At 34.6% G+C, this 23242-nt stretch overlaps 1 protein-coding gene across 4 annotated transcripts in view; it reads right to left on the bottom strand.

Annotated features, from left to right (window-relative positions):
- LOC149784952 (signal peptide, CUB and EGF-like domain-containing protein 1) overlaps positions 1–23242 on the bottom strand; it is a 297834-nt gene that overhangs the window by 39003 nt on the left and 235589 nt on the right. For 3 of the 4 annotated variants that reach the window (XM_089978604.1, XM_089978603.1, XM_089978607.1), the window contains 4 exons: positions 21911–22030; positions 16640–16756; positions 6048–6182; positions 4217–4339 (listed from right to left, as the gene is read on the bottom strand). In XM_089978604.1, the coding sequence (XP_089834730.1) occupies positions 4217–4339; positions 6048–6182; positions 16640–16756; positions 21911–22030 (495 nt within the window). The remainder of the gene's footprint in view (positions 1–4216; positions 4340–6047; positions 6183–16639; positions 16757–21910; positions 22031–23242) is intronic. The other variant, XM_089978606.1, reaches the window with a different exon arrangement.

The following is a 23242-nucleotide window of genomic DNA, read 5'->3' as shown; positions in this document are numbered from 1 at the left end:
ACTCCATGGTCCCACAAAATGTAGAATAGAGGGACAAGAGTGGTACTGAGAGATTGGAAATCATAATACAATATCATATACTAAATATGAAGTGAATCCGGTAAGGGTTACTGGCATATAATTGCTGGATAAATATAACCAAAATGTGTACCCTATATAATTACTGACCCTATGACCCCTCTGAGGGACTGATGAACCCAGGAGAGGTGTTTAGGGAAGGGGTACATGCATTGATGCTATATTTTAAACAAAAGTTGACTTGGTAAAGGGATTATGGAAATATGTGAAGGAACATTTCAGCTGACATCATTATAATTCTAAATGCCAGAGGCTATTTTGGCATAGTTATTAACACACTGTACAAGTAAATTATAAAAAATTTAGATTTATACAGGTACGTTATGTTTTTTTATCTTCTATCTGCTCAAAGTAAAGCAGCTGCAGCAGTTATATTCATCTAAATTAAGTAGGCTGATAATTTGTCAATGCTACAATTGTGACATTTATGTCAATTTCAGCAATATTTATAGGTTGGTTGTTTTATAGGTTGGCTGTTTTAAATGCTGCTTTTGGCCCATTAATGGTTATATTATGATGATGAAATTGGAGCTAAGTGCATTTCCCAAAAACATTCCAAAACAGCTGACTCTGAATGACCTGGAAGTCTATCGAAACCATTTCCTTTGAGTACGAGTCAGAAGCTCTACCAACTGTGTAACAATCGCTCCTCAAACAGATAGCAGCTTAGCAGAATATTGATGTCTATGACGTAATACAACTGTGCCATTAAATACTGATGTATATGATGTAATACAACTGTGCCATTAAATACTGATGTATATGATGTAATACAACTGTGCCATTAAATATCGATGTCTATGATGTAATAAAACTGTGCCATTAAATAATGATGTCTATGATGTAATAAAACTGTGCCATTAAATACTGATGTCTATGATGTAATACAAATGTGCCATTAAATAATGTCTATGATGTAATACAACTCTGCCATTAAATAATGATGTCTATGATGTAATACAACTCTGCCATTAAATATCGATGTCTATGATGTAATAAAACTGTGCCATTAAATAATGATGTCTATGATGTAATACAACTCTGCCATTAAATACTGATGTCTATGATGTAATAAAACTGTGCCATTAAATATCGATGTCTATGATGTAATACAACTCTGCCATTAAATACTGATGTCTATGATGTAATAAAACTGTGCCATTAAATATCGATGTCTATGATGTAATACAACTCTGCCATTAAATAATGATGTCTATGATGTAATACAACTCTGCCATTAAATACTGATGTCTATGATATAATACAACTGTGCCATTAAATACTTATGTCTATGATATAATACAACTCTGCCATTAAATAATGATGTATATGATGTAATACAACTGTGCCATTAAATAATGATGTCTATGATGTAAAACAACTGTGCCATTAAATACTGATGTCTATGATATAATACAACTGTGCCATTAAATAATGATGTCTATGATGTAATACAACTGTGCCATTAAATAATGATGTCTATGATATAATACAACTGTGCCATTAAATACTGATGTCTATGATATAATACAAATGTGCCATTAAATACTGATGTCTATGATGTAATACAACTCTGCCATTAAATAATGATGTCTATGATATAATACAACTCTGCCATTAAATACTGATGTCTATGATGTAATACAACTCTGCCATTAAATAATGATGTCTATGATATAATACAACTGTGCCATTAAATACTGATGTCTATGATATAATACAACTGTGCCATTAAATACTGATGTCTATGATGTAATACAACTCTGCCATTAAATAATGATGTCTTTGATGTAATACAACTCTGCCATTAAATAATGATGTCTATGATGTAATAAAACTGTGCCATTAAATATCGATGTCTATGATGTAATAAAACTGTGCCATTAAATATCGATGTCTGTGATGTAATACAACTGTGCCATTAAATATCGATGTCTATGATGTAATACAACTGTGCCATTAAATACCGATGTCTATGATGTAATACAACTGTGCCATTAAATACTGATGTCTATGATGTAATAAAACTGTGCCATTAAATATCGATGTCTATGATGTAAAACAACTGTGCCATTAAATATCGATGTCTATGATGTAAAACAACTGTGCCATTAAATATTGATATTTGTAAGACGATATCCCTATATTATGTTAGAATGAATATTGATTTTTACTTTATAGTTGTTACATACCTATAGTATAGTAATGAGCTTGTGTGTTAGTCTCACTGGAGTTGTATGTTTTAATATTTTTTGTAAAATACTGAAGTGTGACTGGTCCAGTAAATTTTAGACTAACTAACAAATGAAAAGTACTGGAACTCTATATCTTTTTAATTTTTCAAAGCATTTATTGATTTGAAAAGACAAAACATATTTTAAATTTTAGTGTTGTCCAGTTCTATCAACAATTCAACCATTATAGTTTAAACGTTGATGATGTTTAGTTACAAAAACTTTCAGAAAAAATTGTTCATTTAAGCTTCATTTATTTTTTATATTGAACATTACAGTTTAAATTTTTACAGATTAAGCTATGCCTTAATAACATTCTGGTTAAAAATAGAAACATGTCTCCGACACAAGATTTTGTATTGCATGTTCCAAGCAACATCAAACATAAGGAAAGCATTGTCTTCAAAATGTAGGATAAACAATCATAAAATCTGGCAACAATTTTTAATCACCAATAAAAAATTTCATTAAAACTATAGCTATTAGTGATGGGTGCATTGCATAGGGCTTTGATAATTAGTTTGCTCCGTACAGCCTCAAACAGTGTGTGGGGGATAACCAAAGTTAGGAAATGATGAACATTCAGGACCCTTGACTCCTCTAAATAATGATGTGGAATGCGTTAAATCCAATTCCTTTAAGGAAGCTTCTTCAATAGAGGCAATGTCCCACATAAAGATATAAAACTGATGTACATGCAAAGATCATATCACTTTCCCAAATGGAGGAGACAAGACAAAACCCATAAAAGACACACCTAGGTCATTGAAAGAAGGCTCAAAACTGCACCAGATTATGCTGAATGATTCTTGAGTTCTACTTATTACAAGCAAATTTAACATGTAGAGATATGAAGTGAATTATTAATATGACCCATAACTCTATCCAAAAGAAACAAACTGACAAGACAAAGTCCATAAAAGGCACACCTAGGTCTATGATATCATTTTCAGGCCAAATTGAGTGAGAATGTTTACTTAGTTTTTGAGCTATGCCAGTTAAAAGTAATGTCCCATATCAAGATATTTTTTAATTGTCAAGGGCCATAACTCTATTGCAAAGGGAGTTGATGGGGGAAAAAAATACAAAAAGGCACATCCATGTTTATGCATATAATAGATACGACAATTTGCTGCAGTGGAGTTTTTTTTTTTGAAATGTTGGAGAAAAGGATAATAGCTCTGTTAAAATTGGACCACAAAAGATGAAAACTTTAATCTACATGTAATAGGCAATGCATCTGCTAAATGGCATCCAATCATAAGTAAGGGTTGCAGTTCTTGGTTGGTTACATGAAGTGTGAACAAATGGGCAGACATAATGAAGGATAAGCGGATGGATAGAAAATGTGATTCTATTGGGCCCCTGCACCTTGATTTGGCTCACTGTAGGTTAGTAGTCTGCAGGAAATGTCATCTTTGGTTTCATTTAATAAAATACCTTGACTGGACAAACACAAAGAATCTTCAATACCTTCAGTTCTTTCCTGAGTATGGGATGTAATATTGTGGTATTTAAAGTAAACAGTCGCTGCTTGTCGTCCAAAACTGAACCCATACTTCCAAAGGCCAACTGACAGATTTATATTTTTATGCTAAATTTTAGTCACCATGAAAGGAGGTAGGCAGGTAACAGATTTAAAATTTATGAGCAGGTTATATTGGAACATATATATGGCAGCACAGAGTTCAGCTCCTGACTGATTCATATATAAGGCAGCACAGAGCTCAGTTCCTTACTGGTTCATATATAAACAGATTTGACAATAATCATCCTATATAGCACTGCAGAGTTTCTTTAGTGTACTTCAATCCATAACACACTCCGAGACTCATTCATTTATGAAGTCTTTCCTTTATACTGAGTGGGGAAGGGGATGGGGGTGGGGGTGGGGGGATTGTTACCTTCACATGTCTTCTGGTCAACCTTCACCTTGTACCCATTTGGACAGATACATTCATAGCTGCCATTATTGTTCTCACACTTGTGGCTGCAGCCACCATTATCCACCTCACATTCATCCATGTCTGGAAAATCCAATGCACATAAAACTGAAGATTATTTGTTTCAAATTTGATTAGTATAGATATCCTAAATGCCTCTTTCATTTAAGATCAGCTGGATTTACTTAATTCAGTGGGAGAAACATTTTGAAATTTTATATTATGTTGGACACTATGTGAGGAAAAATTGTCTTAATTTCATATTTTCCAGGAAAGAGACGTTCACCGTTTCCTTACTTCAATCGATTCTTACACAAATGTTATCAATACATGTCAGATTTGTCTGTTGGCCTCATTTAAAAAATAAAAAATCTCATAAGTAAAGTTCAATTTGAAATACAGGGAGATTATTTTCTTTTATTTGATATTATACGATCATAGGTCTCACTTAAGAATAAAAAAAAGTTCTTTAGATTTAGCTTCTGGTTCTACTTTTGTATCATTTACAAATGCATAAAAACTATAATTACTTTTTCAAGCAAGCTTTCAAACATGAGCATATAAAAAGCATTTTACTCTTATAATCCTATCTGTGTATAATCTCGTCTGTGCTTTCAATAATGAAACTATCTATTTCAAGTTTCTGTATGATTTCAATTTCATTCATTTTTCTATATTAAAGAAAAGTTTGTTTTATTTCCCATTGTCTATCCATCTAGATTTGAGACATTGTACTTCTGATTTCTGTCTCATTTATATGATCTAAATCACCTGTTTTGATTTATTAGGAAACTTTAGCTGGTAAGTTAAAAATATTACCTATTAAAGACCGAATCTGTTTGAGAAAAGCCAAATTAATGAACAGATATCCCATAATAGTGCCCCTGAATATTTACAATCATTATTCCAGTATAGGCTACCTGGCAATACTCCCCCACCTGCGATCCATGTCTACCAAACAGTATAAAATTTCCAAACCAAATAAGGAATTATTTTTAAAAAAGTTTCCAATACTCTGGAACTTTGCTCTGGAATAGTATTCCAGTTGAGATTAGAAATGCCCCCTCTATTTATTTCTTCCAAACCCAATATATCTAGTGGCTTCAGAGATGCAGCCAAAATAAATAAATTCCTTTGTATGACGGCCTCAAGGTAGATTAGTTCTTAGCTAATTGTGTGTGTTTGTGTGTGAATAAATAGTCATTTATGCATAGAAAAGTACACAGTCTCAATAAAAACTCTTCTTTTAGATAATGTATTCTAAACATGACATAATTTACAAAGAAATCAAGCTTTCTTTCATCAATTTCAGCCACAGTTTTGTTCAGTTCATGCATGCATTTGGTCATTCTAAATCTGGTCTTACTTCAAAACTCTTGAGAAGGCATTTGCCATGACCACATAAGCCCTGAAGTTTTCATAGCGTTCGATCTCATTGTTGTTTCTTGCAAACATTCTGCTTTCTGTTCACTATGATTCTCATTCAGTCTTTTAAAATGTTCTTTAACTGCTAGTTTCTTATCTGTATAGACGGAATTACTAACTATTAATCTGAGCTTTTTAAATCTGGAGGCAACAAGTCATGGAAATGCTAAAAAAGAGAGATACTGACAGTAATTAGTAACAGATAACAGGCTATAATAAAGAGTTCAAACGTTAACCAGGTTATTTAGCATATATTTGAAAGCTTCATTCTTTGTCTTGAGAGCTTTCTTTTTGCTGGCAAAAAATAAAATAAATATATATGGAATTTGAAGATAATAATGTTTAAAGCATCAAAGTATGTAATTACCGAGACAACTTCTGCCATCCTGATGGAGTTTGTAACCTTTAGGGCATGAACAAATCGTACCATTCTTGATGTCTGTGCATCTCCGTTCACACCCACCATTGTGGACTTCACAGGAAGCTGCAATGAGCAAGGAGCCTATATGAAATACAGTTCCTGTAAAAGCATGTTTCACTTGGTCATAGGACTGTATTAAGGTACCGTAGCTTCCTTAAAACAGAATGTAATTGCCATGGCAATTCACATTACATTTAGCATGTGAACCAAATTTTATCAATTATCAATTCACTGAATATATATAGGAGAGAAAGAAATACAAATGATTACTGAGGGAAGCCATAACAGTACAGTAAAAACCACAGGTGCTCAACGAGAGCTTGATGTTGAAAAAAGGCAATAATCTAAAGGACAAAAAATCAAAATGAGTGACCAAATTACCTCAGATTACTCCCAAGACCCGTTTTGCCATAGTACCCTGTCCATCATACTGTACAAGAGACATGATAAGTAACTTGCAAAAACTTCAGTCCACGTTTGACCATCAATTTCCTTATGCTATTTCCATCATGGAAGGCACACATGCATAATCTATGGCTTGTTTTACCGCTGAGATATTTTTCTATTCATCAAGCAATGATTTTTCTGAGTTTCACCAAGCTGAAGTTACGGGCTCCGAAATGTCAGAATTTCGCGAATTTACTGCCGGGACAAAGTTACACCCCTGCGCAACGAGCTCTGTGTTACTGTCAGATATGGTAACCGCGATTCTACGATACATTCCTTCATTAATCTGAGAACAGTGGTAGATACAAAAGTATATTCCTGCTTACTATTAACTCGACTCAACTTTAGGAATTCTGTTCCAGAGAAGAATTATCTAAGTCCACACAACTCGAATACACGTTACACTCATTTTAAAAACATGCCGACCAAAGTGGCACACACGTTAACGGTGAAATATGATTGGCTCAAAGGGTAATACTTACATAACACACATGCATCTGGGTTCATGGTTCTACCTTTAGAGCCAATCATATTAGATTGCACAGATGCGTGACTTTGTCCCGGCAGTTGTGTGTGATTTGGATTTTTAACGTAGCTTTAACAATGTTTCAGTCATATCGCTACGATGTCTGCAGTGTGACAGTTTATAGTGATGTCTAGCACTGGGGTATCATCATCATGCCGAAGACTTGCAGCATGATTTCCCACCCAGTCATATTATCCTGAAACCAGGCCGACAAGTCCTAACACTAACCGCTTAATGCTGAGCGCCAAGCGAGGCAGATGTTAGTACCATTTTTGTAAGTCTTTGGTATGACTCGGCCGGAGATCGAACCCACGACCTCCCGCATCCGAGGCGGACGCTCTAACCACTAGACCACCAGAGCGGCGTCCCGGCAGGCAAAATTCGCATAATTCGTACGTTTCGTTATAGCAGCAAAATGTGGAATATGTAACAATAAACAGGCCTCAAGACTGACAATTTGGACGTATCAGTTGCACAAGAAGATACATCATTTGCTTGGTACTGCATTAAAACCTCTTTACAGAGCAATTCCCATTTTCATGAGGGATGATAAAAACTTTATCAATCAATTACCAGACACTGTGAATTGGGAATGATAAAGACGTTATCAACTAATTACCATACACTATGAATAAGGGATAATATTGACTATATCAATCAATTACCAGACACTGTGAATAAGGGATGACAAAGACTTTATCAATCAATTACCAGACACTGTGAATAAGGGATGATAAAGACTTTATCAATCTATTACCATACACTATGAATAAGGGATAATAAAAACAGTATCGATCAGTTACCAGACACTGTGAATAGGGGATGACAAAGACTTTATCAATCAATTACCAGACACTGTGAATAAGGGATGACAAAGACTTTATCAATCAATTACCAGACACTGAGAATAAGGGATAATATTGGCTTTATCAATCAATTACCAGACACTGTGAATTGGGAATGATAAAGACGTTATCAACTAATTACCATACACTATGAATAAGGGATAATATTGACTATATCAATCAATTACCAGACACTGTGAATAAGGGATGACAAAGACTTTATCAATCAATTACCAGACACTGTGAATAAGGGATGATAAAGACTTTATCAATCTATTACCATACACTATGAATAAGGGATAATAAAAACTGTATCGATCAGTTACCAGACACTGTGAATAGGGGATGACAAAGACTTTATCAATCAATTACCAGACACTGTGAATAAGGGATGACAAAGACTTTATCAATCAATTACCAGACACTGTGAATAAGGGATAATAAAATCTGTATCAATCAATTACCAGACACTGTGAATAGGGGATCATACAGACTTTATCAATCAATTACCAGACACTGTGAATAAGGGATGATAAAGACTTTATCAATCAATTACCAGACACTGTGAATAAAGGATGATAAAGACTTTATCTATCAATTATCAGACACTATGAATAAGGGATAATATTGACTTTATCAATCAATTACCAGACACTGTGAATAAGGGATAATAAAAACTGTATCAATCAATTACCAGACACTGTGAATAAGGTATGATAAAGACTTTATCAATCAATTACCAGACACTGTGAATAAGGGATGACAAAGACTTTATCAATCAATTACCAGAAACTGTGAATAAGCGATAGTAAAAACTGTATCAATCAATTACCAGACACTATGAATAAGGGATGATAAAGACTTTATCAATCAATTACCAGACACTGTGAATAAGGGATAATAAAAACTGTATCGATCAGTTACCAGACGCTGTGAATATGGGATAATAAAAACTTTATCAATCAATTACCAGACACTGTGAATAAGGGATGATAAAGACTTTATCAATCAATTACCAAACACTGTGGATAAGGGATGATAAAGACTTTATCTATCAATTACCAGACACTCTAAATAAGGAATCAGAAATACTTTATTAATCAAATACCAGACACATGCGTATAACGTCGCTGATTGTGACTGTCGCTGTGATTGTGTCTTGTGACTGCCACTGGGATTGTGACTGTGAATATGACTAGAGCTGTCTGAAGGTGTCTAAAGTTGTTTAGAGCTGTCTGCAGTTTCCAGAGTATTTAAGTCTGCGTGCTGTCGATACGTATGTATGTATGTACGTATGTCTGTGCCACGGACGTAGACGTAGCAAATTCAAAAGGGTGCTGTATGCTGTCTGTACGTGTATATACATATGACTGTACATGTAGTGGATCCATTACGGGTGCGAGTGGCCGATAAGAGTGTGGGCCAACCCAAGGAATCGTGCGACTGTACAAGGGGTCTAGAAGCATACGTTTGGTTCAATTATTGTTCCAATTGCATATATATGTTCATAAGATTATTTTGAATCTTAGTTGTGTTCATAAGATTATTTTGAATCTTAATCGGAGTTCATATTTGAGATTATGTGAATCTCTCTTGTTGGTATAATACTGTTTGAAGCGTATTTGCAGTCCATGAGGTTTCTTGGATCTGTACTTCATATTGATTTCATATTTTGGTTTATTTTCAATGTGTGAATGTTGTGTTGAGTGATCTGAGTCAATCGTATGTTGAGAGCGTGAGAGAATCATTGTATTTTTACATCATATATTTTCTTTATTAATTTATTTCATAAATTTCCATCTTTCTCACATTGTGTTTGTCTTATTCATTTAGTCCAAAGACCCACTCGGTTTCTATTCTGCGACAATGGTGTCAGAAGTGGGATCTTTGGATTAAGTGAATCGTCATCATCTTGTTTGTGAAAGTCTACACTTATTGTTTATATTCGAGTGTTACCTTCTTGACAAGATAATCAAGTAGGTGCTTAATTTGTTTAGTTGTTCTAGGCCTGTGGGTCTAGTATAAATACATATTCATTTTGTTTTGGTTGCCTTCATCAGGAATATAGGGTTAGTTTCTTTTGTAAAATTAAATTTGTTATATTACTATTAATCATGTCATCCCTTAAGGACTTGGTCGCCTTAGGCAAAGAACTTGGGTATAAGGGAGAAAGTCTAAGGGAATTTATTAAGGAAGAACAAGCCCGGGAGAGGGATGAAAGGGTAAAGGTGAGGGAATTAGAAAGGGAAGAACAAGCCCGGGAGAGGAATGAAAAAAGGGAATTAGAAAGGGAAAAAAGGGAAACAGAGGAAAGGCGGGCAGAATTAGAGAGGGAAAAGATAGAACTAGAAAAACAGGCCGAAAAGGAAAGGAAATAATGGAAAAGGGGAGCGGAGAGGGAGAATATAGAACTGCTTAAAGAACCAGAAGATAGAAAGTTATAAAGGGAAAAACTAGCAAGGTTAGAAGCTTTGGAGATAGAAGAAAGATTAAGGCAACGAGATCATGAACGTAAGATAGAGTTAGAAACAGCTAGAAATGAACACGATTCTGCCTCTAGTAAATTAAACGGTCCCAAATTACCCCCCTTTGACGATGAAAAAGATAACATGGATAGTTATCTTCATCGGTTTATGCGGTATGCCGAGAACCAGAAGTGGAGTCGAAATGACTGGGCACTGCATCTCAGTGGTTTATTAAAAGGTAACGCGCTGGATGTGTACTCGCGACTTCCTAGGGACGATGAGTTCAAATACGACGTCCTGAAGGAAGCACTTCTGAAAAGGTACGAGCTGAGTGAACAGGGTTTCCGTAAAAAAGTTCAGATATAGCAAGCCCGAGAAGGGAGAAACCTTTGGTCAGTTCATCGTTAGAATAGCGAACTGTTTTCAGAGGTGGATTGAATGCGGCAAAGCCGTGAAAACGTTTGAAGGGTTGACTGATTTCTTGCTCAGAGATCAATTGTTGAACACAGTTGGGCGGGAACTAAGTCAGTTTCTGAAAGAGAAAGTCTTTTCAAGCGTACAGGATATGGCTAAGCAAGCCGATTTCTATGCCAAGGCTCATGGGGGAACCCAGAACGTGGTTTCAAAAGATTTTAAGTCTGGAAACCAGTCAACGAGACGGATGCCAAGGGAGCTTGTGAAATCAGCTGAGGCAAGTAGGCCAGTTAGGGATACAGGTCGTCAGGGAATACAATGTTATTTGTGTTAGGAATGGGGTCATGTTCAAGCAAAATGTCCTAAAAGAAAGGGACTTATACATAAGGTAGCCGTTGCTATACAGAGTAAAGGTATATCTGATAATCTTGTGTAGGTAAAACCAGGTATTCGTACACTTGGCACGTGTCTTTTTCCCGAAGCGCGAGTACCAACCGCGAGAGGTTTCGTGAACGGTCTAGAAATCGTAGCATTACGTGACAATGGTTGCACGGCTGTAGTGATCAAACGAAGTCTCGTGCAGGATAACCAAATGCTCGGGTGGGAGTCTCCATGTATGCTACTCGATCAGAAGACGATCGGTCGCATTCCCGTAGCAAGGATCACTGTAGAAACACCTTTCCTAACCGGAACTGTTGATGCCCTTTGTATGGAAAACCCTATTTACGATCTGACGATCGGCAATGTTGAAGGTTCCCGTCTTCCAACCATGGTAGATTTCAGGATACCTTTGGCCCAGGCAGTCGAATCGCGAGCGCAAACCCGACGAGAGAAAAACGCGTTTCAGAAATTAATAGTCCCTGAATCGATCTCCGGAATTTCGCGTGATGAATTCAAACGAGAACAAGAACGTGACGAATCCGTCAAAACTATTATTGAGAAAGAGTGTTTGGCCATAGTGTGGTGAATTGGGAAGTATCATGCGTATCTTTTTGGGAGAGATTTCGTTCTCGAGACTGATCACCAACCCCTATTGTATTTAAACAAGGCCAAGGTCGCTAACGCTCGATTGATGCGTTGGGCGCTGACACTACAACCTTATCGCTTCCGTGTAGAGGCAATAAGAGGAGTTGAAAATATAGAGGCAGACTACTTGAGTAGAGCATGATTGGAAATTTGGATAAATTTTTACCCAGTATAGAAAATTCAGATTGCAGTATAACCGGTGTAAATATTGTAACATATCATTAGTAATTTCTCTTTTATTCTGTGAGGTTTTTTTTTTTAAAATGTGTACATTTTTTTCTCTTGAGGGGAGGTATTATCACAGAATTAGGCAAATAAATAACTTGGTTTTGCCTTAGAACTATTTGACTATTTCTCGTTGTACATGCGTACAACGTTATCCGGGGTGAAAGAGTATTTTCCAGGTAAGCGACTGTATCAACATGTACCACGCCATAAATTACTTACGACGAAGGGACATTAATAACATGATATGTACGGGTATTTTACCCTGACTTTTGCTCTAAGTAAGATCGATTTCTAAACCGACACTAGTCGTTTTGGATCACGTCAGGGAGTGTACGCTCTCCATTGTTCTCCAGCCATAGGGCTGATTGTGACTGTCGCTGTGATTGTGACTTGTGACTGTGGCTGTGATTGTGACTGTCACTGGGATTGTGACTGTGAATATGACTAGAGCTGTCTGAAGCTGTCTAAAGTTGTTTAGAGCTGTCTGGAGTTTCCAGAGTTATTAAGGCTGCGTGCTGTCGATACGTATGTATGTATGTACGTATATCTGTGCCACGGACGTAGACGTAGCAAATTCAAAAGGGTGCTGTATGCTGTCTGAACGTGTATATACGTATGACTGTACATGTAGTGGATCCATTACGAGTGCGAGCGGCCGATAAGAGTGTGGGCCAACCCAAGGAATCGTGCGACTGTACAAGGGGTCTAGAAGCATACGTTTGGTTCAATTATTGTTCCAATTGCATTTTTATGTCCTTAAGATTATTTTGAATCTTAGTTGTGTTTATACGATTATTTTGAATCTTGGTTGTGTTCATAAGATTATTTTGAATTTTAGTTGTGTTCATAAGATTATTTTGAATCTTAATCGGAGTTCATATTTGAGATTATGTGAATCTCTCTTGTTGGTATAATACTGTTTGAAGCGTGTTTGCAGTCCATGAGGTTTCTTGGATCTGTACTTCATACTGATTTCATATTTTGGTTTATTTTCAATGTGTGAATGTTGTGTAGAGTGATTTGAGTCAATCTTATGTTGAGAGCGTGAGAGAATCATTGTACTTTTACATCATATATTTTTCTTTATTAATTTATTTCATAAATTTCCATCTTTCTCACATTGTGTTTGTCTTATTCATTTAGTCAGACGACCCACTCGGTTTCTATTCTGCGACAGTGAATAAGGGATAATTTTCACTTTATCAAGCAATTACCAGACACTGTGAATAAGGGATGATACAGACTTTATCAATCAATTACCAGACACTGAGAATGAGGGATGATAAAGACTTTATCGATCAATTACCAGACATTGTAAATAAGGGATGCTAAAGATATCAATCAATTACCAGACACTGTGAATAATGGTTGATAAAGACTTTATCAATCAATTACCAGACACTGTGAATAAGAAATTATAAATACTTTATCAATCAACTACCAGACACTGTGAATAAGGATTGACAAAGACTTTTTCATTCAATTACCAGACACTGAGAATTATGGATAATAAAGACTTTATAATTTAATTACCAGACACTGTGAATAAGGAATAATATTGATTTTATCAATCAATTACCAGACACTGTGAATAAGGGATGATAAAGACTTTATCAATCAATGACCAGACACTGTGAATAAGGGTTGATAATGATTTTATCAATCAATTACCAGACACTGTGAATAAGGGATGATAAAGACATTATCAATCAATTACCAGACACTGTGAATAAGGGATGATAAAGACGTTATCAATCAATTACCAGACACTGTAAATAAAGGATGATAGAGACTTTATCTATCAATTAGCAGACACCGTGAATAAGGGATAATATTGACTATATCAATCAATTACCAGACACTGTGAATAAGGGATGATAAAGACGTTATCAATCAATTACCATACACTGTAAATAAAGGATGATAAAGACTTTATCAATTACCAGACACTGTGAATAAGGGATGATAAAGACATTATCAATCAATTACCAGACACTGTGAGTAAGGGTTGATTATGACTTTATCAATCAATTACCAGACACTGTGAATAGGGGATGATAGAGACGTTATTAATCAATTACCAGACATTGTGAATAAAGGATGATAAAGACTTTATCTATCAGTTACCAGACACTGTGAATAAGGGTTGATAAAGACTTTATCAGTCAATTACCAGGCATTATGAGTAATGTTTCAGCACTACAGACCCTTGGTATAGTCAACTTTTACATTAATATTCCACGTGACTATAGAATTGAAGCTGTGAAATTTGGTTAAACAAATAAATTGAAGACATATATTCACAATTCATTTATGAATTTATACTTGAGTCCCTTAAACTAGTATTTTAACACAATATATTTTACTCTTACATTCAGAACAAGGCATGGCTATTTACAGCAAAATGGCGTCAACTGATGCTATGCAAGTCTTAGTGTAGGAAGAAGAGACTTTATTTGATAGAGTAATGGAGGATACACATGGAACAGAATTGGCGGAATGTTTCTGTTTTAGAAAGAACTGGAAGAGATTTTAGAAGTCTGTTTCATATTATGGAATAAGCATATATCTTGAGAAGATTTCTTCCAAGAACTTAACAACTGTCACCCAGCTATACAATTAAAAAAAATAAGAATGACACATTTATTCCTTTCCTAGACGTAGTCGCCAAACTATATGGAACCCTTATTGACATCACAGTAAGCCAAACTATATGGAACCCTTATTGACATCACAGTAAGCCAAACTATATGGAACCCTTATTGACATCACAGTAAGCCAAACTATACGGAACCCTTATTGACATCACAGTAAGCCAAACTATATGGAACCCTTATTGACATCACAGTAAGCCAAACTATATGGAACCCTTATTGACATCACAGTAAGCCAAACTATATGGAACCCTTATTGACATCACAGTAAGCAAAGTGATACACACCACTCTCTCAACTTGAACTCTTGTTAGGTTGTTGTTGATCTGGGTTTATGCCATGATAGGCGGCCAGTACGTCTCGTGGAAGAAAAACCTGGGAAAGCCCAATAAAGCACCTACCCACCGCAAGCTACTGGCAAGATTTCTCACATACCAATGTTGGTCGAGCCTGACACTCGAACCTACACTGACTGTGGAGATATATGACTAATCTTTAAAGAAGAAATCTTGTTATGCAACATAAAAGTGAACATTCCTTTAATTCTTGCATCATGTGTGACAACAATTGTAAAGGATAAATATACAGAAGTAAAGAAATTCTCATGATTACAGCAATATCTTTGCAGGCAAATGTACCCAGATGTAATTATCAGATTGGGATTACCGAGAGCGGAAAAGAATGGACAGATCAAGGGAGGTAACCGTGAAAATATGAAATCATCATATGAAATTCCTTTAATGACAACTTCTAAGTCACGGAACACTATTATCTTCTTTATGGTGCGAACATGTAATGTTGTGATAATATGAGAAATGTCTTCGAAAGAATACAAATTATTAAGGTATGATACAACCGAAAATCTAAACAGGTCTAAATGTACCTAACATCGAAAGAGAGGCCCTTTTAACCAAATGTGGCACGAGTAGATTAAAACATGTTCTAATATAACATATGGAAGCACAATTAAATTTAAAATTGGCATGGTATTTAAAATTAAAGAGAACATTACAATTTTTAACAATGTGATTTATGCATTGATATGATAAATGTGAAGCCTTTTACATCGGTCAAACGAAAAATTAATTAGCAAAGAGAAAGACAGTACGTAGATAACAAGGCAGAACAGAAGACTTATTAAAAGTGTATGATATCCACATAACTGTTCAGGGGAAGACTTCAAAGTCCTTCCCAATATAAATTATTTACTGATCATGAATATTTTGTAGAAGAAACAAAATTAATTTCACTCGCACTCTACAACCAGATCTAAACAGTTTTATTTAATTCAGTTTCATGGGAATTTAAGACAAGATTCTCTGTACATTATATCAACACATTGAAACATTTTTATCTAATAACTATAGAAAACCAACATTGGTTGTTATGTTGTATCTACCACTTTATAAATTGTATCAGTACATAGGCGCACTTTCATATCTTGATTGAGTGCATTGTGAAGTTTTTTTTTTATTTTATTGATTACTTCAGGTTTATAAACACATTTTTGTGTATAAGTGTTGTATCTTGCTCCTTAAACAATGACACAAATGACGTCAAATTGCTTATTCGCATAAATAATTTGAAAATATAATGTATTACAGAATCGTCTGTGCTTGATTTGAGAATCATGACATTTTTTGATTTATACTGCACACCGAATCGCTTGTGCTCAGTTCGAGATATAGGAAATTAATGGACAATAAAATAACAAGTGTAGTTTTATAGTAAATGACAGGGAAAATATGAACTGTTTAACCCAGATTATTACATATGCCATTTTTCATCAGGAATTAATTTGTAGTTTGAGATGCCTTTAGGAAACCAACTTTTTAATATATATATGTGTGTGTGTGTGTGTGTGTGTGTGTGTGTGTGTGTGTGTGTGTGTGTACAACTCCAATATTCGCAAAGAATACTTATTTTGAATTACCTATGCAAGTTCTTCCATCGTCGGTCAAAATATATTTTGGAGCACAGCTGCACAATGGTCCGTTGGGTGTGTCCGTGCAATTGTGTTGACATCCACCGTTCCCATGAGCACATGTTTCTACAATATATGTAAATTTATCATATCGACTGAGATGCCGTCTACACTGGTTAAAAGTAAAATGGCTATATAAATTCATATAATACAATCCCCCGTTCCCCTTCTTAGCACGCCCCCTCTCGAAAAAAAAAGATTTAAAAACAAAAAACAAACAAAACAAACAAACAAAAAATAAGAAGAAAAAAAGAAAAGAAAAAAAAACAACCACAAATACCATTGTGACTTAGACCTTGGAACTTTCGACATCCAAGTCAGCTGCTGTATGTATATCCGGAGAATCCCACACAAATTTAAGCAGCCTGCAATCTTGACATTTGACCGCTTTAGTCTTCAATTTGCAGGGATTTATTTTCCTTCCCTCTGGTGCATTTGAAAGCAAATATTCTGATGATGTTTCACTGATGAAAACGGAAGATATTGTCCTTTAAAACACTTTAACCAGAAGGTGGCCGACTGACCAACGGAGAGACAGACGTCGTGACCAATACACCTAATCAATGCGACTTTCTTTGCAGGAGAGACGGGAAAAAAACACTTTCTTTACTCATGATAAATCATCAATAGCAGATTTGTTACTGAGCATGAGCTCTGAGCTCACAAGATATTCACGGATTTAGTGACGTAAGCCGAAATCGTTATTTAGTTCAGTAAACCATAGATAGTAGGTCACATAAACCTAGTTTCGGTGTGTCATACCTCTTAATCATACAGTACAATATATATGCAAGTATTGTTGCAGCTGGTAAAATGTTTGGAATTAAAGCACATAAACCATTTTAAATGATTTCATTAACTAACTGAAATTAGGTCACAATGATGGATATTTTGAATATAAAATCGTAAGGCTCACCTTTTATTGTTCGTTTGATGGCAATATGTGAAGTATTATCGGTATTATAAACCGCATACAACTTCTAATTAATTTTAATATATTCTGAAAATTAGGTTAAACCCACCAAGTTTTCTTGCACAATTAATGTTCGTCCCTGAATGAGTCCACATTTTAATTCTGAAAATAACTGGCTAAAAGATATTGTAATTAAAGTGCAAACATATTCTGAATATATTTTTTAAAAATAAGTCAATTTGACCTAATTTTGGTGCACAACAGTCTGTTCAATCTAAAATACCCCTTTATTATTAGTTGCATATTAATATGTTTATAAATAAATCATACATAGCTGTAATGGGAGGACGGACAAGATATTGAATCATTTCTGATTAAATTTCCCGAGTGTTCTTACGTTTGGTGACAATAGGTGTGAAGCAAATGAAATTAGTGCCCTAACATATGATTAACCCTATTGGTTGTACGTTGCTGAAAGTAACACGTAGTGAACCAGTTCTGGCGACCGACACATCGACACTTACTCATTCAAATATGACCCTTAGTGGATGGTAGAGGACTACAAATAAAGAAGTATTGTACTAGGATGCAGGAAGATGAGGACATGCGGGTAGACGGACACACGTACACACAGACTCACGGACGGATGGACAGACAAAGAATCTTAAATACTGATTATGCCTATGAAGGTAACGTATAATTTATCGAATCCATTTTATGCGAACACGTATAAAGTACTTAAAACTAGGACAAAGAGCAAGTTTTGCTACTTGGTTGTTCTCTTCGAGTAAAATGCTAAAAGCGCATATGACGACCTCGCAAAAGAGGACGCATTATAAAATATGCATCCCTATAAATATAAATTTTTCTATATACTGGAATTGAAAAGGACGTGAAACTCAAGTTTCTGTTTTGGAAAGATTTTAGGATGGTTTCAAAACATAACATATGGCATAATTTAGTAATGGATCACATGCACGGTAAGTTAAGTTCATTAACTTTTTATGTTTTTCAGTATCGATGTTTCAAGAAGTATTTATCGTCATCATTAGGTGGTATTATTTCTCGTCAAATCTCAGGTATGTATGTATGTATGTATGTATGTATGTATGTATGTATGTATGTACGTATGTTTGTATGTGTGTGTGCGTGTTTGCGTGAGTGCGTATGTATGTATGTATGTACGTATGTGTGTGTGTGTGTGTGTGTGTGTGTGTGTGTGTGTGCATTATGTAATGATTATAGTGTTAATACATTTACCAGGCATCATGATGTACAAAATATGACATTCATATAATTAAACATTTTTTTTAAAAAGTGAAACACAGTCATATAGCTGTTAGTTCAAGGTAGGTATTTAAGTCTGCAAAAAATTATGTATTTTGTTAATTTTTAACTAATTTGCTTCATTAATAAATGCAACTAGCCGTATCCCATTTTTTGTTGAGATATATTAAACATAATTGGGATTTTTTAAAATGATTTGTTAATCGTCTTGATTCCAAGATTCCAGTAAAAAGGCATACTGTGAAAAGCATTTCTCGGTACAAATGAATTGTGAACCTCTAAATGAATCGTGAACCTCTAAATGTATTGTGAAAACACAGTTAGAAATATTCTGAATCATGGTGCAAGTTCAAAAGAAAAAATCCTTGATAATTCTTTAAAATATTTTTACAAAAAATCTCGTGTAGCAAACTAGTCTAAAACCACGGCGAAACTCTTTGCAAAGCATTTCTCACGTAAAGATCATCAAATGGTGGAATTGTAGACCTTCAGTTTTTGCACTTATTGTAGAATTACATGTTTTGAGTATATTTGAAATTTTATCCAGTATTTCCCAATTATTGTGTATCCTTATATCTTCTCCTAATTCACCATAAACTACTACTTTGGAATTATTTTGCTTTTATTGTATTTTCATACATTTTCTGTGCACTCTCAAAAGAGCGACCTTTATGATATCACCAAAAATCCCAGCAAAATTCACTGATTGATTGATTGTGGTTTTACAGCACACCAGAACTGTATGGCTATTTAGCGTCATAGAAATGATTATATGCAAGATTAATTACATCTGATAAAAGTTGCATTATCGACCGGCGAAAATAAAAGCAAACAATTAAAAACAAAAAGAAAAATTAGATGGTGAGGGTAATATATGAAGATTGCCGATTAACGGGGAATGTAAATGCGCGTGTCGATGAATAATTAGATAACAAAGGTACTTAGGATGAACAACAATACAAATGTTAGGTTTTTTTAAAAAAATCAGCGTGAAAACATGAAAGTTATATTTTAGAATAGTTGTTTACTTCTTTCAAGAAATTTAAGATGCAAGATACGTTTACTGTATTAAAAAGACCCTTCATGTGAATTGAATAAACACACGTTATCTACCTGCAAAGGGTTGTAACAGGGTCTAGTCTTCTAAGCCTTTTTGCATATCTGATAGCAAAGCGCGTCAGTAATACAAAACCTGTCACAGCCAAGGTTCATTCTTTTACCTTTTAATTACACCCCCCTCCCAAACACACAACATCGTAAATCTTTTCTGTTTTGTGCAGTCAAAAACGAGATAAAACTTTAAATTTAAAACCAATCTATTCATTGGCAAGCTATTGCATGATGTAATAAGACAGTGTTTCTTACATGCTGTCACAATCACCACACCATGGAATATTTATAATCACATTATACTGCAGTAGGAAACATAAAAAACGTACAAAAGTAAATTATTCTTTGGCTAACGTGTTTAATACTCGTAGAAGACGATATCGAGCAGTAAACATTGCGTTTTACATAAATGCAGACGTTAGACCACTGGCAATTGCTACGAGAGCATCCTTAATTGTTCTTTTGCAAGAAGCATAGAGACAATACAATTAGAAGATGCTACGTAAATAGTTTTATTGCGTATTATAAAGAGATTTGTGTATAACTTGATTGAAAGATTCTGTTTTGGCATTTTATTTATAGTTTTTACGAGATAAGCTCACATCAGGAATAACTGAACAGACGTTTAAAAGTATCAGTTTGGTTAAGGATACCTATTGTTTTCATGGAGTATTAAGATGTTTTGTACAATATTAAGTAAACATATTACACAGATAATAATAATAATAATAATAATAATAACACAATTATTATTATTATTATTATTATTATTATTTCAGCACACTTTCACTCTCCATGCATATCAGATTCTAGCTGTTAGTGGTGGCAGCCAGCCCGAACATTAATCCCAGCAGTCTAGATATTTCGTAATAGAGACTGTCAACAGGCACCATTTTTTTTAAAAAAAAATCTTCCAGGGCTAACTGTGCCTGAACCAGTTTATCCTTTGGATAATTAATTAATTAGTTAAAATTGCTTATCTCTAACCCCTTACTAAAACAACGACAAAGTGGGAGAGCTGGCAGTTATTTGGCTGTGCTTCGTACTGTAAACAACACTGGTGTTTGGTTTTTTATATAGATTTAAGCTTAAGTTTTTCATAAAGTTGTAGGACCCTTACTTGATGCTTGTGTGTCATTTGAACCTGAATGCAACACATTATTATTATTATTATTATTATTATTATTATTATTATTATTATTATTAAGTAAAGTAGTATATTAAAAAGTAATGTATTTTACTTTGTTATATCAAATATCAGGTCATGGCAGCAAGTCCATAATCTTTGTGTGGAAAATGTAAAAATAAATAAACATTTAGAAATTACAAACTTGTTACTGCATTTATAAAGATAAATAAATATAAAACAACTGACTATTTACAAGCAATATAAACCAAAGAGCCGAAGAATTGTTTCTGCTTCAAAAGCATTTAATCTTAGACTTTATGGTATATTTAAATGATCTAACCATTTATTTTGTTCTTAACAAACCGTACAGTCTTTAATTTTTAAAGTAAAATTACTAAAATTATAAATGTAATGTTTCTCACATTTGTATGATATCAATGAAACAACGCTAGTACAAGTCACAGCTTTTAGAAACTTATAAAGAAAGAGAATGAAGATGGTTGTACTACTTAACAGCATGGTTTTACTATCTTCACGAAAAGATAAAATAGAGGACTTGTCAAAATTTGAAACGTATTCTAGCTTAAAGTATTTTTGGTTGAAATTTTGGAAATAAAATTCTAGCATCACATCATACTGAATGTTACTCATGAAGTACCGACACTGGGACAGGATTATGCTTGAAATAAAGAGACGTGGGGGGGGGATTCATTATACAGAGAAAAACGGTCAATTAGTTATAAAAATGGTCACAATTTCCCTGATCGGGCTACCTACGTACGAATGCAATCCTTGCCATTGGGATGCAGGAAATATCCCTCCCGACACGCACACACAGTCGACTGTCCAGATGTCCGGCATAGCTGAGCGCATCCAAGTCTCTGCTGACACCACGTCAGTACTAAAAAGACACGTAATTCACTTTAAGTCTACTGGAATGTCCTGCTGGACATTTCACTAATATTACGTGCATGCTGGACTCACTCAACTTATAACTGCTTGATTTGATGAAACTCTTTGATCTCCTACCACGACAGGATTCAGCATGTAAAATATGACTTTTTGGAACATATCTGACGATTTTAATAAAACATCCACAGAATCGCCGTGACATGGCTTCCAACTATTACATTCATTTACATAAAAACATAATTGATAAATGCAAGCGGACAAAATCTGTGAAACTTGGTTTCTTGCAAATAAAATGTTACTAAGAAAAGGTTCCTTTACCAGACATGTTTTTGAAAGGTAAATAATGTAGTCTTACAAATTGTGTCAGCATTATCAGTAAATCATCCTGATATGTCAAATTGTGCAATAAGCGCTACAACCAATTTTTGTCAACTTCGGTTTTTTTCCTAGCGAAAATCACACTTATTTTCAGAAAGGAATGAACTTTTTTTTTTATCCCCCTGAATATTCCTCTTAGACAGAGATCTAGAAGTGCATCGTTTAATTGGAGTGGATAGTTCCTGCATATTAGCTTATACGTTGACCAGTTTTGTAAATGTTTACAGGCGGTAAACTAAACGAAACCATTTGCACGTGTAAACACTGCAGCTGCAATCGACAAAAAATTAGAAAGAAGATTTAAGTTATCAATATGTGATGTCAACAGTCAACTTTATTAGGCCAATGGCACCGAAGGATTAACATAATTTTTTAAAACATAAACAATGTCATCACGAACTGGGTACTCTTTTGCCAGACCTACTGTTATAAAACCAGTTAAGTAGATGCCATATCACAGTCCACTCAGTGACGCAACATTTTATCCAATGTGTATGATGCAAGGAAAATATTAACTGAGAAATATACAAATTGCATTTCATTGACTTAATTTAATTTCGCCTTTTAAATGTTCAGGTGCTTCTAACCACTGATATGTCGAATGACTGTTTCAAGAAATGTTAAGTTCTAATAAAATAAATCATTGCAATCACCCATATTTAACTACCGGAATGTCACGAGCTGTTTGAGTTCATGTATATTATAATTTCTTCCGCCACTCATTGGAAATTTAAAACGTTTCTTTCAATTGTGTAGGTAAAACAAATCCATTGTCTATTTAACAAGTGAGTTTACAAAATAATAATAATAAATGCACGAATTT

Source organism: Sinohyriopsis cumingii, chromosome 13, assembly GCF_028554795.1.
Source record: "Sinohyriopsis cumingii isolate HCF-2022 chromosome 13, ASM2855479v2, whole genome shotgun sequence".
In the NCBI taxonomy this organism is placed as follows: Eukaryota; Metazoa; Mollusca; class Bivalvia; order Unionida; family Unionidae; genus Sinohyriopsis; species Sinohyriopsis cumingii.
Note: the sequence above shows the minus strand (reverse complement) of the source record. Positions and strands in the feature narration are given on the sequence as shown.